General features: G+C 57.7%; 3 protein-coding genes across 5 annotated transcripts; 1 reads left to right on the top strand and 2 right to left on the bottom strand.

Moving 5' to 3' along the window:
• The first annotated feature begins 5,928 nt into the window (after nt 1-5,928).
• MLST8 (MTOR associated protein, LST8 homolog) lies at nt 5,929-9,078 on the top strand. 3 transcript variants are annotated; one of them, XM_065892269.1, is made up of 8 exons: nt 5,929-6,126; nt 6,250-6,301; nt 6,386-6,548; nt 6,995-7,070; nt 7,153-7,305; nt 8,201-8,325; nt 8,494-8,657; nt 8,751-9,078. In XM_065892269.1, the coding sequence occupies exons 1-8, from the start codon at nt 5,998-6,000 to the stop codon at nt 8,867-8,869; spliced, it is 981 nt and encodes a 326-aa protein (XP_065748341.1). In that variant the 5' UTR covers nt 5,929-5,997; the 3' UTR covers nt 8,870-9,078. The 3 variants fall into 3 exon arrangements, with proteins under 3 accessions (XP_065748341.1, XP_065748342.1, XP_065748339.1); XM_065892270.1 differs by having other exon boundaries at nt 5,998-6,126; nt 6,253-6,301; nt 8,751-8,869; XM_065892267.1 differs by having other exon boundaries at nt 5,998-6,126; nt 6,368-6,548; nt 8,751-8,869.
• A 280-nt stretch (nt 9,079-9,358) lies between these two features.
• On the bottom strand, nt 9,359-10,812 carry BRICD5 (BRICHOS domain containing 5). The gene is made up of 6 exons (XM_065893231.1): nt 10,762-10,812; nt 10,469-10,618; nt 10,104-10,259; nt 9,926-10,027; nt 9,558-9,711; nt 9,359-9,453 (listed from the first exon to the last, which is right to left on the bottom strand). Exons 1-6 carry the CDS (start codon nt 10,810-10,812, stop codon nt 9,359-9,361), a joined length of 708 nt encoding a protein of 235 aa, XP_065749303.1.
• A 1,047-nt stretch (nt 10,813-11,859) lies between these two features.
• On the bottom strand, nt 11,860-14,725 carry PGP (phosphoglycolate phosphatase). Its single transcript, XM_065892962.1, has 2 exons — nt 14,016-14,725; nt 11,860-13,916 (listed from the first exon to the last, which is right to left on the bottom strand). The coding sequence occupies exons 1-2, from the start codon at nt 14,653-14,655 to the stop codon at nt 13,591-13,593; spliced, it is 966 nt and encodes a 321-aa protein (XP_065749034.1). The 5' UTR covers nt 14,656-14,725; the 3' UTR covers nt 11,860-13,590.
• Between the last annotated feature and the right edge of the window lie 1,367 nt (nt 14,726-16,092).

Here is a 16,092-nt window from a genome sequence, read left to right as displayed (position 1 = left end):
TCCCCAGCACCAACTGGGGTGTAACTCTTCACCCAGGGGGTTTCAGTCCCCCCATTCGCAGCACCAATGGGGTCACAGCCCTGCCCAGCAGCAGTCTGAACTCCACAGAAGCCTGCTTACCCCCAGCCTCCAGGCACAAATTCTGGCAGCCCCACAGGGAACTGTTCTGCTTGACACTCACCCTCCCCCCACCCACCCCCCACACATCCAGAGGTCTCTCCCTTCTGACCTCCTGGGTCTTAGCCTCCGGTCTTCACCTTGTCATGGCTACAGCATTCTAGAGACAGACTGGTTGGGGTCTGTGTCCTGGCTCAGGTTCAGTTTCCTCATTTGCAGGGAGGGGCATATCATCACCCCAACCAGGCAAAGTTGTTAGAACCTTGGGAAGGTTCACACATATGATGGCTGGACACCCCCCCATCTCCCTATGGCCCAGGCCATCAAGCTGGTCCAGGAAGAAGGTGGCCAGAGTGTGGAGGAGGGCAAGCAGCAGGCACTGGGAGTCCCTGATCTGGACAGCTGGTCGGTCCCCTCCGTGGGCTTTTTTGTGAAATTTAGGGAGCAAGCCTATGCCTCCCACTGTGCTGGGCTCCCACAGGGGTCCCTAAACACAAGGGCCCTTCCCCCCACCCTTTATGGTGACCAATTCCTGGGCACCTGCTGGGTCAGGCACCATGCTGGTCACTTCATAGATGAGCTTGGACTTACTGTGCCCTTTTTACAAATGAAGAAAGTGAGGCTCAGAAAAGCCAAGTGACTCACCTGAGGTCCCAGAGTCTCCAGGTCATGAGTCTGAGATTTGAACCCACATTGGCCTCTTCATTTGTCCCAGATCTGCCTCTTACCAGGTTTGTTTTTCCAGTCACTTTGTCTTTCTGGGTCTCAGTTCCCCCTCCATAAAATGGGGGAATGATACCTCCCAGTAGATTATTTGAGGATTAACTGTGATGCTATTCATAAAGCACCTCACAGAACTTAGTAAGTTCTCAGCAAATAGCTTCTGTGGATATTGTGATATTCTTGGGCCTTCCTACCTGGGCCATCTGGGTAGCAGCTGCATTTTATTCATCTTCGTGTCTGCAGAGCCAAGCAGTGTGCCTAGCACACAGGAAACACTACAAAAAAAAAAAAAGATCGTTATTATCCTTACCGTTATTTTCATGTTTTGGCTGGCTAAGGCAAACCACTCTGGCCTGAGCCTAACGTTTTCAGGGCCTGGGGCAAGAGTACAAACAGAGGCCCACACACCAAATGTCTAAGTATTCAAATGTTATAAATCATGCTAATAATGTATTAAATAAAATATATTCTGTCATCCTACCTTGACAAATACACCTTCATCATGAACTGAAAGGCCAAGTTCTAGTTTTGAATTATCGCATAGCTCTGGGAAATGAACTGGCCCCTGCCTCCAGCTGCCTCACCTCCGTTCTCTGCCCACTTCCAGCTCCAGCTCCAACTCTACCCAACAAGCAGGTAGCCCTTAGTCACTCCTCAGACCTAGGCTTGGGCAACTTACTGTGGGGTCCACCTTCTGGAGGACAGACCTGGGAAGAAAGCTGTACAGAGTCTACTAGATTCATCCTGGTAAGTGAGGCTAACGCTCTAGGAGGAGTCAGGAGTTCTAGACCCGCTACCCACCAGCCCAGTGAACCTGGGACAAGCTCCCTAAGCTCAGCTGCCTCATCTGGAAAATGGGTCAGCAGCTCTGCCTGCAGTCCAAGGCTGATGGGAGGGTCCATCTGGAAACAGAGATGTGAATCTTCCTGGGGTTCCCCCAGCCTGGGGACGGGGGCAGCACAGCAGGCCATCTACTCTGGCTGGGGGTATGAGGATGCAGAGGCGTGGGACTTGGGCAGCCCTCCAGGAAGTCAGGCCTCCGAGGACGATCCCAGGAGGAGGGGCCGCTGAGCCAGCAGAATTGCTGAGGCTCAGCCTGGAGTAGAGCTGGCTGCTGCTTCACTGCAGCCTGGGCTGGCCCCCTTCCCAGCTGCACAGCAACCTCCCCCTTCCCCTGGCAGCAGCGCAACCCCTGCTCCTGTCCACCAGATGTGCGCCCGCTCAGGGACTCCCTGGTACCCCTCCCAGCCCCCCAGAGCCCTGATGCCCAGCCCCTTAAGTATAAACTGGGGATGACGAATGTACCCTCCTCACGGGCTGCTGGGAGCATGAAGCATGATAGCTGCCAAGGTTTCCATCTTCTCAAAGATGCCACCTCTGTAAAGTGCTCAGCTGATGCTTGGTACATAAGAAGGGATCAACAACCATGGTCCTATCTCCCCTTCCTGCCCAGCAGAGATGCTGGGGCTGCTCAGGCTGGGCATGGAGCCTGGCCTGATCTCTCAGTTACCCATAGGCATGGGACATGTGCAGCCCTCCACCCAGAGTCCCCACAAAAAGGCAGACAGCTCAGGACTTGCCCCCCTGGGCCACAGATACCCCACAGACATCTGGCTGAGTCTTCCAGCCCTCCTTTGCTCTCACCTCTCTCTCCCGCTCTCAGGCTCTCAGGGTTTATCCAGCTCTGGACTTGCCCCCCTGGGCCACAGATACCCCACAGACATCTGGCTGAGTCTTCCAGCCCTCCTTTGCTCTCACCTCTCTCTCTCGCTCTCAGGCTCTCAGGGTTTATCCTGCTCCGGACATCCTTCAGGTGCTAGGGTTCACAGGGCTATTCCTCTCCCAGGCTTCCAAGCCCACATATCCAACTGCCACTCCCCAGAGCTGCCTCTGAGCCTGGTGGAGCTGCCCTGGGGAGCTCCTCTACGTAGAGAGGAAGATGAAGAGGATGTATGAGGTGCGGAGGTTGCCTGGGAAGTAGTCACCTCAGCCAGAAGGGGGGAGATCAGGGGAGGGATGAGCCCAGCAGGATGGGTTCTGCCATGTTCTAGCCATGTGCCCTTGGATACATGACTCTACGTCTCTGAGCCTCAGTTTTCTTGCCTCCAAAATAGGGGGTGGTTCCTCCTTGGCAGGGTTATTGCGAGGACCCAATGCAGAATGTGGGTAAAACGCTCAGCATAGTTTGGCGGTTCCTCGAAAAGTTAAACATGGAATTACCACACGATGCAGCAATTCCACTCCTAGTATATACCCAAGAAAAATTAAAACGTGTACTCAAAGAGATACTTGTACAGAAAATTTCATTTGTAATAGCTAAGGAGTGGAAACAACTCAAGTTTCCATCAATGAACAGATGAATGGATAAATAAAATGGGGTCCATCCACACAATGGAATATTATTCAGCCATAAAAAGGAATGAAGTACTGACACAGGCTACAACCTGGATGAACCTTGAAAATGTTATGCCCAGTGAAAAAAGCCAGACACAAAAGGTCTGTTGTAGGATTTCATTTATATGAAATGTCCAGAAAAGGTAAATCCATAGAGACAGAAAGCAGATTACTGGTTGCCAGGGGCTGAGGGGAGGTGGGGTGGGGGGATGGCGAGTGAGTGCTTAACTGGCGGTGGGGGAGATGGGGTTCTTTGGGGATGATGGAAATATTCTGAAACTAGATAGAAGTGGTGTTTGCACAACTGTGAAGGTACTAAGTGCCACTGAATTGTTCAGTTAAAAATGGTTACTTTCATGTATTGTGAGTTTCACCTCAATTAAAACAAAACACCCAGTATAGCCCCCCACACAGAATAAGCTCTCAAAATGCTATGAAAAGTCCTGAAAAAAACAGTTCAGCAGTTGAAGAGGTAGAGGTGAAACATCCTAGGTGTGGGCAAGCATTCAAAGAGAAGGTGTAGTGAATTCTCAGACTGTTGTTTACTCATGGCTTGTGGAGTGGAGAGAAGGAGAAGCCACAGGGTTGGCTGGGCCCAGGAGTCTGGCCCAGGAGTCTGGAGGGTAACGGGGGACCCCTGCAGGCTTCTAACAGGGGTCAGACTTAGGTTTTTAGAAGACCACTCTGTAATGTGAAGGACAGCCTGGAGGGGGCAGGAGTGGGTGTGGGGAGGCTGTTCCGGGAGAGGGAGTGGTGGCCCATCTTGCCTCACTGTCATACATGGGTGGGCACTGCACACAGAAGGGGAAGCCTTTGGGGGCAGGTCGATCATGAACTGTCTTGGCCGTGGAAAGTGGTGTCCATGGGGCCTTCAATGGAAAATGTCAAACAGGGAGCCGGATGTGAGCTGGAGACAGGGTGGAAAGGCCCCGGACCAGGGATGGCACTGAAAGCCCTGAAGAGTGGGCAAGAGCCCCCAGGGATAGTGTGGAGACAGGAACTCTGGAGGCCACCAGCCTTTAGGGGAAGGCAGAGTAAGAGACTGAGTGCAGGGCAAGAAGCTGGGTGGCGGTCACAGGAGTTTTCTAGGAGCAGTGCTGTCAGCCACTGTGCAGACAGATGTGGCGAGATGCAGAAGGAAAAGTATCCACTGGGTTTGGCAATGTGAGATGGCCAGGGACCTCGTGAAATTTTCACTGGAGAGCTGGGAGTAAAAGACATGACAGGGTCAAGCAGTGAGTGAGAAGTGAGAACAGATCTTTGAAAGAGAGCAGGCTGGAAGGAGTTTTGAGTTGTTTTATGGTGTTGAAATGCTGAGGGGAAGGAAAGAGGGGAGGTGGGGAAGGTACAGGAAAGAAGGTTCCCGGGACCCAGGGCCTGGGTGGATAGGCAGGGGACATGGCCTTGATCAAGGGGCCTGAGGAAGGAAGGGGGGTGGAGCTGCATTTATAAGCATAGTGGGAAGAAACCATGGGAGAGCCTGTCTCAAGGACTCTTTCGAGGATGAGGCCACGTGTGTAGAGTGTGGGAAGGCTGGATGGAAAAAGCGGCAAGAGGGACCCCAGTTTTTGAGGGGTCACTGGGATTAGTGAGGGGACCCGAGGGTCAGACCCTGGCTGGACAGTCCTGAAAGGGACCAGAGTAGGGTTGCCTGATCTAGCAAATAAAACCACAGGACAACTAGCTACACTTGAATTTCACCTAGGCGACGAAGAACTTTTTAGTATAAGTATATCCCATGCAATATTTGGGATATACTTATACTTAGCAAAACAAAACATGTTGTTTATCTGAATTCAAATGCAACTGGATGTCCTGTAATTTACCTGGGAATCCTAGCCCCGCGTGGGAATCAGGGGATGGATGGGAGGGAGTCGATGGTGCAACCCGGCCTGGAGAATGGGTCCCAGAAGGGTGAGGAGCCCGAGTAGGGAAAAGGCTGGGGTCGCTGCTTTCGTCCACCGGCGCCGCCCGATACCGCAGAGGCCCGTATTGAGGAGCCCCTGCCCCAGAACTCTAGTCTCGTCCCCCGTCCCTTCTCCCCTTACGCCCCTTGGTGTCGCCCTAATGGCCCATCGATAACTCTACGCTCAGCCTCGGCCTCTATCGACTTGCTCCGGCTCCGCTAGGCGTCCTGGACCGCGGCGGAACGCAGAGCAGCAAGTAAGGTACGGAGGCCGCGGGGCGAGGGCTGGAAAGCGGCTTTCAGTGGCCGGGAGAGCGCGCCCGGAGGAAGCTGGCTCAGCGGGACGGAGTCAGGGTGGTCGACGGAGCGCCGGGAAGCTCGAGGGTCCAGCCAGAAAGCGCCCCCGCCCATCAGGTCCAGCCACCGGCCTGCTACGCATGCGCAGCCGTAGCATTCAGGCTTTTCCCTCGGGCCTGCCCGCTTCGCTGCGCTTGCGCGGCCCGGCCCTGCGGCGGAGTGGCGCCCCGGACGTGACTGCCCCCTGCCGGCCGCGGGTAGGGTGGCATTCCGGCAGGGTTCTTGGGGCGGGGAACGGAGCATGCGCCTTGGAGCTCGGCGCTGTCCTTCGCCGGGTGTCACGCGTATCCCTGAAACTCTCTGAGCCTCAGTTTCCCCACATCTAAAATGGGGATGATTTTATTTTTTAGCACCGAGTAATCTGTTGTAATCTGTTTAGGACATAGAGGGTATTCTCTAAACACTGCACTCCTCTCTCTTCTCCGGATGCTCTGATCTCTGACCCCTGCCTGTCAGACCTAGGGCCCTGTGTAGATCCGAGTCTTTCAAGCAGCCACACCATGAACACGTCTCCAGGTACGGTGGGCAGTGACCCCGTCATCTTGGCCACTGCAGGCTATGACCACACGGTGCGGTTCTGGCAGGCCCACAGCGGGATCTGTACGCGAACGGTGCAGCACCAGGACTCCGTATCCTCCACTGTGGAGTTGGGGCAGGTGGTGCTGGGCAGGATGCCTGGTAGGGATAAGTCTGGGCAAAGGCCTCCGGTGGGAAGGATGGGCTCTGTTTGTCATCCTCCTTAACAGACCTAGCAGGTGAACGCGCTGGAGATCACACCTGACCGCAGCATGATTGCTGCTGCAGGTACCTGTACCCTCGACCCCAACCCCTGATTTCTCATAGGTCCATCTAGGCGCAGCCACACTTCAGTTTGGCCTGTGCCCCTAGGTTACCAGCACATTCGCATGTATGATCTCAACTCCAATAACCCCAACCCCATCATCAGCTATGACGGGGTCAACAAGAACATCGCGTCTGTGGGCTTCCACGAGGACGGCCGCTGGATGTACACTGGTGGGGAGGACTGCACTGCCCGGATCTGGGACCTCAGGTGTGGGGCACTGGGCAGGAGGGGTCTGCTGCCTGGGTGTGTGGGGGTGAGGGTCAGGCTGGGAGACTGTCTTAGGTCAGGTCCCCTCCAAGCAGAGGCTGAGATGGGGTTTTCTGTGCAGGTGACTTATTGAGGGCCAAGTGAGGAAAGATAGGGCAGGGATGAAGACCCACAGAGACGAGCAGAGCCTCAGCCTGATCCAACAGGCAGCTCTGGAATGAACTGCATCAAACAATGAGCCCCGCCTTGAGGCAAGGGGCCACCCTTTATGCCCCTCTGAGTCAGTTATTGGCTTCAAGCTGCCCCTGGGGAGGGCCAAACCTCCCAAGTATTTCCTATGGGATAGCTCCCATTGTAGAGTGACAAGATAAGTGGCCAAGGAAAGGGCCTTTCGGTGGAGTACCAATGGCATCCACTATAGACAGAGTGTGTCCCCCACCTCGAAGGTCCCGGAACCTGCAGTGTCAGCGGATCTTCCAGGTGAATGCGCCCATTAACTGTGTGTGCCTGCACCCCAACCAGGTGAGGGGGAAGCACAGGGCTGGGCACCCTGGGGCTTTGGAGGGCAGGGGTCCTGCCCCACCTCACCTCCCCTGCACCTCAGGCAGAACTCATTGTGGGTGACCAGAGTGGCGCCATCCACATCTGGGACTTGAAAACTGACCACAACGAGCAGCTGATCCCGGAGCCTGAGGTCTCTATCACATCGGCCCACATCGACCCGGATGCTAGCTACATGGCCGCGGTCAATAGCACTGTGAGTCCCAGGGACGGGTGTGCAGCTCGGCTCCCAGCCCCTTACCTCCCTTATTCCCTGAAGGTGGGCTTATTCCCCAGATGTCCCTCTGGCCCCTCCCCTCCCCCCCCAGTCCTGCTTCCCCATCCTGGACTCCAGCTCTGACCCAGCCACCAAAGCCAGAAACTTGGGTGTCACTCCTGATGCTACCTCTCGCTACCTGCCATAGCCCACCCAGCAGTCCAGTCACCTCCATCTCCAGAGTCTTTCCAGTTGTCCGTTTCTTTCTCCACCCTGTCTCCTCCTGATCCAAGTTTCCCTCGTCTCTCCCGACAGTGGTTGCAGCCTCTCTGACCTCCTTCCTTCCTCTGTGACCTCCCCCTGCCCCTAACCCATTTTCCCTCGACTGCCAGAGCATCCTTCAGCAGTACCAGCCTGACTGCATCCTTCCCCTGGGTGAACTGCAAGATGCTCTAGGCTCCTTACCAGGGCCTCAGGACACTGTGATTTGACCCCTGGACTCCTATCCAGCCTCATTTTCTTCCTTTAACGTCCATTCAGTCTCAGCAAATCAGTTGTTCCCGACATCCCCAGACCGCCCACTTCCAAGCCTTTGCCCTGCTGTTCCCTCTATCTGGGTGCCCTCCTCTCATCTTGTTCTTCACATTCTTGTTGGCCAGCGGCATCCTTCAGGAAGGCCAGGCATGGCCTCCTGCCCTCAGCTCATCAGGTATGGCCCTTGGTTGGGGCCAGGTCACCCAGGTGCTCCTTGCAGGCAGGGCCAGATGTGCCTGTCACATGTCCCCTGGACCCCAGGATGGCAGCCCCTGGATCTAGGTCTTGCTGCCAGGGCATCCTTCCCCACCTGTCAGACCGGAGGCTCCGGGCCTCCCATGACTTCCCTCCTACACCACAGGGGAACTGCTATGTCTGGAACCTGACTGGGGGCATTGGTGACGAGGTGACACAGCTCATCCCCAAGACCAAGATCCCAGCACACACCCGCTACGCCCTGCAGTGCCGCTTCAGCCCAGACTCCACGTGTGTGCAGGGCCTGGGGGGCCGGGAGCCCTTGCATGGCTGCGGGGAGGAAGCAGTGTGCCTGAGGCTGGGGGCCTAATGCGTTGGGCCTGCTTGGAGGACGGCAAGGGGGTACAGGATGGGAGTGGCCGTTGATGACACCCCTGCCACGCTCACACCCACCCCCAGGCTCCTCGCCACCTGCTCGGCCGACCAGACATGCAAGATTTGGAGGACGTCCAACTTCTCCCTGATGACGGAGCTGAGCATCAAGAGCAGCAACCCTGGAGAGTCGTCCCGAGGCTGGATGTGGGGCTGCGCCTTCTCGGGGGACTCCCAGTACATAGTCACCGGTGAGCCCCGCCTGCCTGCCGTGCCTCCCCGCGCCCGTTGGCCCGGCCTGGGGCTGCACTCTGAGCCGCCACCCATGTTCTCCCTCCTTGCAGCTTCCTCTGACAACCTGGCCCGGCTCTGGTGTGTGGAGACGGGAGAGATCAAGAGAGAGTACGGCGGCCACCAGAAAGCTGTTGTCTGCTTGGCCTTCAATGACAGTGTGCTGGGCTAACCTGTGTCCCCTCAGGATTGCAGGCAGCTGTCCAGGCGGCACCAGCTGGATGTGTCTGTCCAGCTGCCCAGATCAGAGTGACACCCCATGGCTGGTCTCTACCATCCTAGGCTCGCTGGACCTGACTGACCTACCCTGGTCCCTGGCCAGACTAGACTGGCCAGGCTGGTCCATCCAGGGACTCTCTGAGCCCCGGCTGCTTACATGGATGTGAGGAGGCTCAGGAGGCCCAACCTAGGCAGCTTGCATCCCCTTCAGAAATTCTGGACCCACAGGGCCTAGGGCCGCTGAGGGGGATCCGAGGCTGGTGCCCACCCCCAAGCCAGTGCCTCCTCCTTCCCCTCCCTGCCACTGTTTCGTGTCCCGAGGCCACAGAGGACACCGTCATGGCCAGGTGGAGTTGTTTATTAGCCCCGCCAGCGGCTACCCTCCATGGACTGGTGATCGCGCCAGCCACCTGGCTGGCCTGAGGGGCTGCGCTGCAAGGGCTTAGTCCGGGAGGTAATAAAAGCAGACGGACATACAGATGTTGCTTGGGAAGCAGATGTCGATGCATAGGTAGATCAGCCGCTGCCTCTGGGGCCCTGGGGGGAGGGGCCTCCATGATCCCTAAAGGACTCCTTCCCCACCCCGCCACCGACTGTCCTGCGGGAACCCAGGCCCCTCCGCACAGCCTGCCCCAACTCACTCTCTGCTCGTCGGGCCCAGTAAATGGGGGTCTTTGCACAAAGGTTCCGCACAGAAGCCCCCACCTGGGCAGGGTCCACCTCACAGCTCCCAAGCACTGCCAGCAGCTCCTGGGCATAGTGGGTGTCCTGGCTGGGGCTGCGAGTCCCTTGGGGCTGCAGAGAAGGACACTCGCACTGCCCCTGGCTGGGTTGGGCCCACATGTCCCTGGACATGCTGGCATTGTGCCAGCCCTGCCCTGGCTCTTGTCAGCAGCCTCAACCAAAGGAAGATAGAGCTTCTGTTCCCCTGAAACTGGAGCCCCATCCTGCCCCGGGCCCAGGCCACACACAGGACCCTTTGTCTGGCCCCTGGCCGGAGGCTCCTTACCCAAGAGGTGTTCACCAGCAGCTGCAGGGTCTCGCGGTCTCGGGGTTCCATCAGGCGGAGGAAGCAGGCCGGGTGCTCTGAGGGGCGGTAACAGACACAACCCTGGGAAGGCAGGCAGGTGAGGCAGGGCCACCTGAACATCCACCCCTGCCCCCACCCCCCTCCCCAGGCCACTCACGCTCTGCCCGTCGAACAGCACTGCCCAGCTGTGGTTGCTCTGAGTTGGAGTCACCCTGATGGTTGCCACGTTCTGGGCCACGTCCACCTGTTCGGTTTGGTTGGACCAGGGTACCCTGGAGCTCGGGAGGGTCAGACGGAGCGTCTGCAGCAGTGGCTAAGAGTGGGAAGCAGGAGCTCAGCTGGCCAGGCTGGAGCAGACCCCAACACTCCCCCAGCCCTGCTGCGAGGCTTCTAACCCCGCCACCCCTCTGGTCCTCCTGCTGTCTGCTCCGAGCCCTGGCTCCACTGTAAGTGTGGGCTATGCTGGTCTCTCCTCCTCCTCCCCACTGTCTGTGCCCTGCCCGGGTCCTGAGGGGGCCTCACCTTGAGAGAGCTGTGAGCGAAGCCAAGAAGCCCTCCAGCCACAGCCCCAGTGGTGGCCAGTGCCAGCAGCAGCAGTAGCAGGCCAGGAGCTCTCCAGCCCCCGTGGCAGGGCTTGGTCTTCACGTGGAGGCACATTGCAGTCAGTGGGGCCTGGAGTAGAGACCAGGCAACAGGCTGGCTCAGGGAAGGAAGGGGCTGAGGAGGTATGGGAGGTGGACGCTTCTCCTGCCCCTGCAGGCCAGGCCCTGGGTCTTTGTCCAAGGAGAGGGCACCGAGTGGTGGGAGGCACTCACCACGACAGGTCCAGACCCGGGTCTCTCGGCCCGGCAGCTCCCCTGCTCCATGATGCAGCCCTGGTGACAATGCGCTGATTGTCTGCTGCAGCCTGGGAAACCTCAGGACACCTCCGATGAGTCAAACAATCGACCTGGCCCCTTCCCCTCCTGACCCCCCTGCCTCCTCCCCAGCCCGGCTACCTGATATCCGGGTCAGAGACAGGTCACCTGGGGAGGCTGCTCGTCACTGTGCCTGGCTCTCCCAACACCTGGCCTGTGCAGACCAGAGCACACATGGTCACGGGAGGTCATGAGAGCGTGGCCACTGTGGAAGTCAGGACCCAGCGGCTGGCACAGAGAGCAGCTCAGGCCTGGCCGACTTTATATAGGGAGTCTAGTTGGGGGCAGATTTAATTTTTCCTAAAGAAGCCTGTTTCTAGTCTCTCGGGTTACCTCTACACTCCCAGGACTGGGTACAGGGCCTGGCACGCAGCAGACCATTAACAAGTGCCTGTTTCATGAATGACAGGCATGGGACTCTGTGCCACTTCCCTTTCCTCCCCATGCACCCCAGCTGCTCCCAGCTGCTTCCCAGCCCCCACCAACACAGGGCACCCCCCCAGGTAGGTGCCTGCCTGAGACCAGTATGGCTTCCAGGAGGCTCCACTGCGGTGAGGACAGCTTCCTGAAATCTCCTGCACGCCCCAGGATGGTTAGGTCAGCCTCATGTCCACTGACCCCTGCCCTGCCCAGCGTGGCTTTCTCTGACTGGTGCCATGCATTTCTAGCTGCTTGATGCTGTGGATCCCAACAGTTAGTGGCCCTCAGCACTGGCAGCTTTCAGGAAGTGCATTCCTTAACCAGCTTCACCCCACGGCCCTTTCATACTGTTTTTGTCCCTTGTTTTTCCTGATTCTTCAGAACCTGACTCCCTGCGGTGGGCCTGAAATGGGGTGGAGTTGCTGTGGTCAGCGTCCCAACTCTGGAATTGGAATCCCAGAATGGCCTTGTACTCAGTGTACCCGGCCCTGCTGCCCTTTCCACTGCCCAGCTGTGATGAGACAGCTGCACCCTGTGTGAAGGCTGCTGTCTAGGCGAGAGCGAGGAACACCAGAGTCAGCTAGGGTTTGAGAATTTAATATACCTTTGGGTTCATACAGTGCAATGGGGTGTAGACATGATGCACAGGGCTCCCGGGCCGCCGCCCAGCAGAAAAGGGAGGTGTTGCTGGCTGCTGCACCTGCCGCGTGTTCCTGGTGTGGGTGACAACGCCCTGACAGGCCTGCTCAATATCCTGACCCACCTTGAGCCGACCTCGCAGAGCCAACGTCAGCACCACCAACCTCACAGGCGCCCGCTGCCCTCGTGTTGCCCACGGCAGAGTCCGAACCCCAGACACCCAGGCCTGGGGGGAGCTGGAGGCTCAGGACACCCTTTATTGCTCTGAGCACTCTTACGAGAGTTAATGAAGGAGCACTGTGACCCTGGGGCTAGGAGAAAAGTCACAGGATCTGGGCAGATGCCACTGGGTGCAGGGCGAGGCGCCAGGAAGGAGTCGGCCAAAAGGAACAGCTTCCCAGGCCCTACCCTACAAGCGCGGCCAGAGAGTCTGCTTATCAGGCGTATTCTCAACGGTCAGCAACTTAGGGAACAGGCAGAAAAGGCACGGCCCCCTGCCAAAAACCCTTGGCTAGCCAGTGGACCCTTCCAGTCCTCCAGATGGCAACTGACAAGGGACTCCAGGGTCAAAATAGGTGGCCTCATGGACCATTGACATATGACACCCATCCCAACCAAGACAGAAAAAGACTGGATGCTCTGTAAAAGGACTTCCTGTTTTGAGGGACACCTCTTTCCTCCTCTACCCAGAGGGAGCCTTGGGTGACAAGTATTCCTTAGCCAGCACATGCCTTTGGCCATACTGCTGGCTGCGGGGCACGGAGACTTCTTCAGTGGGATTTTCCCTACAAGACAGAGCACAGCTATTAATCGACACGCTTACGGTTCAATTCCACCACTTGACAAAGTTGTTCAAAAGTTAAAAAAGCTTTTGGTACCAATGCTGCTCTGAGCTCCCTGCACGGCAGCCCAGAGTTCAACGAAGGCATTCATACCCTCCTGGCGCTCAGCAAACAATATGCTCAGTCCAAGTCACCTGGGTTTATATGCACATTTGGAAAAGATGAGGTTTAGCCAGGCTGAGTTTACAGAACTGCACAATCGTGCATGAGGAGTTGCAGCCCTGGGTATCTGAAACGGAACATACACTCAATTGTGACATCAGAGTGGTTTTTAAGGAAGTGTGGGGTGGTGGTGAGGGCAGCACCCCACACCCCATGGACAGGGAGACACCACCTGAGACCAGCCCTTTCCTCCACTCCCAACCTGCAGGTGAGGGGCTGAGGCAGCAGTAGGCTCCTCTGCTGATGACCACACAGACGGGGCCCTGGGTTTCTCACAACAGTCAAAATAATCAGCTCCTCCTCCCCAGGATCCCTGAAATTTTCAATAAAATACATGACATCCCAAGACCCACCTCAGTCCCATTAGCAGGCCCCAAGGTTACCTGAATCCTAGACATATGCTGAACCCAACTGCGAGACCAATTGGCACCTAAGGCCCAGGACCCCCACAATGCCCTCCAAGCTTAAAAGTGCATCTTAAAATATAAGCATTTGTAAAAATGCAACCCCCCAAACATTTACTTACAAGGTTAACAACTAGTACCTTTGCTTAACTCCAAGTAAGCAAACTTGAAGCCACCTAGCTGAGTGATGCTTAAGCCCCACCTATTAATTTGGGTGATTTTCAATTTTTTTTATTCTGGAGATTAAAGACACTAAATCTTTAACCTTGAAGGGCAGGCAAAAGGTCGGCTATGCTGTCAACATAGAAGTCAGGGACCATTTTCTTCTTAGACAGGCAGTCACTTTCCTGATTACTCTTCACATCCCGCAGAGTGGAGACCCCAGTGAGGGTCAGGATGGTCTTCAGACCACAAGTGACGCCCAGGAGGATGTCTGTGTCCAGGCGATCACCCACCATGATGGTGCGCTCCGGGTTGATGCCATATTCCTGGGACACGCAGTCGAAGATGAAGCGGCTGGGCTTCCCTATGACGTCGGCTTGGCGCTGCGCGGCCATCTCCACGGCTCGGACCAGACAGCCGGTACCTGCGGGGCGGAGAAGAAAAGGAGGAGAGTGCCGGGGGTCAGAGGCCGGGAGGGACCCGTCGCTCGCCCTCCAGCCTCCCTCCCCCGGGGCGCACGGACCCGCGATGAAGCGGCCGTTCTCGAGTGGGAGCCGGTTGTCCATGTTGGTGCCCACGAGCAGGCAGCCGGGCTGCTGCAGGTAGCGCACGGCCTTCGTGAGCTTCATGTAGCTGAAGTGTGGGTCGAAGCCCACCACGACGGCGCGCACATCAGGCTCCAGGGGCTCATCCAGCCAGGCGCTGGGGCCGTCGCCCTGCAGCGGCTCGGGCCCCACGCCCACGCAGGAGACGCCCACGGCCTCCAGCTCGTTGGCCAGGGCCACGCTGCCCAGCACGTAGGCCTTGGGGGTCGGCGGACCGGTCAGGCGCTGGCGCAGGTAGAGCGCGGTACAGTAGGCCGTGCCGAAGACCTCGCTGCCGGCGCCGGGCCCCGTCGGGCCGCCGAAGCCCAGGCGCCGCAGCTTCTCGGCGTAGGCCTCGCGGGTCTTGCTGCTGTTGTTGGTAATGAAGCCGAGGCGCTTGCCGCGGGCCCGCAGCGCCGTCAGGGTCTCGGGCGCGCCGGAGACCGCCGTCTCACCGCGCCACAGCACGCCGTCGCAGTCGAACAGCACCGTGTCCACGTCGGCCAGCAGCTCCTGGGCCCGCTTGGCATTCAGCCGCACGCAGCGGCCCTCGCCGCCGCCGGCCTCCACCTCCGCCATGGCCCGTCGCCGCCGCCGCCGCCGCCGCCGCCGCCGCCACCGACCGCCAGCTCTTCCTCGCAGCCGCCCGCCACCGCCCCCGCCCCGCCCCCGGCTCACTCATTGGCCACGCGCCTCGCACTTGCCGCCCATTGGACACCGCCTGCGCCAATCCGCCCCCGCCTCCCGCGGGCTGAAGGAGCGCAGCGCCAACCTTCGCGGTCCGGCGCGGGCAGGCAGGCAGCTATTGGCTGTCAGGCCCTAGGCGCCCCGGTGATTGGCTGGCAGGGAGCCAACCGGCATTCTGCGTGGGACGCTCACTGCGGAAATTCAGCGGAGGAGCTGGAGAGTCGGCGCAGGACGTCAGCCTGCCGTTCATTGGCTGCTGCGGGGCAGCTCGCCCATTGGAGGCTCTTGGTCAGCCTAGGTGACGGAGGCCCTTAATCCAGTGACCCCCCCCCCACCCGCCCCCAACCGGCCGAGCCGGCTGCTGATTGGCTGGCTTGTCTCCGATATTGCCGGCGGGGCTCACCGCAGCACCGCGGCAGGAGAGGGGGCCGCGGTCCCCTTTTAGGCCGGAGTCACGTCCGCACCTTTGCCAGGGCGGGGCTGGGCTGTGCCCTCTGCCGTGGACACACTCCGGATAGTGTCTGCGCGTGGGCCGACTACGGCCATTCCTGAGAGCCAGCCGCAGGCTCCTTCCCAACAAGCGTCGCGTTCTCATTTCCAGTCGTTCGCAAAAACGCTTTCCTTGTGCCTTGGTGGTCGTGTGGACGAGTAATTATAAGACAGTGGCTTTAGGGTCTAAGAGAAGGGCAGTAGTGCCTAGAACACAGCACTCAACAATTGGTCGCTATTATCATCATTATTAGGTATTATTAACTTTTATGGAGGCGTAACATACAGTAAATTGCATAAATTTGAAGTGTACAGCTTGATGGAATTTTTACATCCCTGTTATGCATGTGTAAACATAGCCCAGGACTTCCCTGGTGGCTCAGTGGTTAAGAATCCACCTGCCAATTCAGGGGACACGGGTTCGAGCCCTAGTACGGGAAGATCCCACATGCCGCAGAGCAACTAAGCCCGTGCGCCACAACTACTGAGCCTGCGTGCCTAGAGCCTGTGCTCTGCAACAAGAGAAGCCACCGCAATGAGAAGCCCACGCACCGCAATGAAGAGTAGCCCCTGCTCGACACAACTAGAGAAAGCCCCAACGCAGTAACCAAGACCCAACGCAGCCAACAATAAATAAATTTATATATGTATATAAAAACATACCCCAGATCAAGGTATAGAATATTTCCATCACTCCAGAAAGTTCCCTCAAGTCACTATCCAGTCCATAGCGGTACCCTTCCCCGAACTGCTTTTCTGACTTCTGTCACCATAGAGTCATAGCCTCCTTTGCCTGTTCTAGACCGTCTTACAGGAGCTTACCCTGTGTACTCCTCTGAG

Source organism: Phocoena phocoena, chromosome 15 (genome assembly GCF_963924675.1).
Source record: "Phocoena phocoena chromosome 15, mPhoPho1.1, whole genome shotgun sequence".
NCBI lineage: Eukaryota > Metazoa > Chordata > Mammalia > Artiodactyla > Phocoenidae > Phocoena > Phocoena phocoena.
The sequence above is the reverse complement of the archived record's forward strand: the minus strand, read 5'-3'. Positions and strand labels throughout refer to the sequence as shown.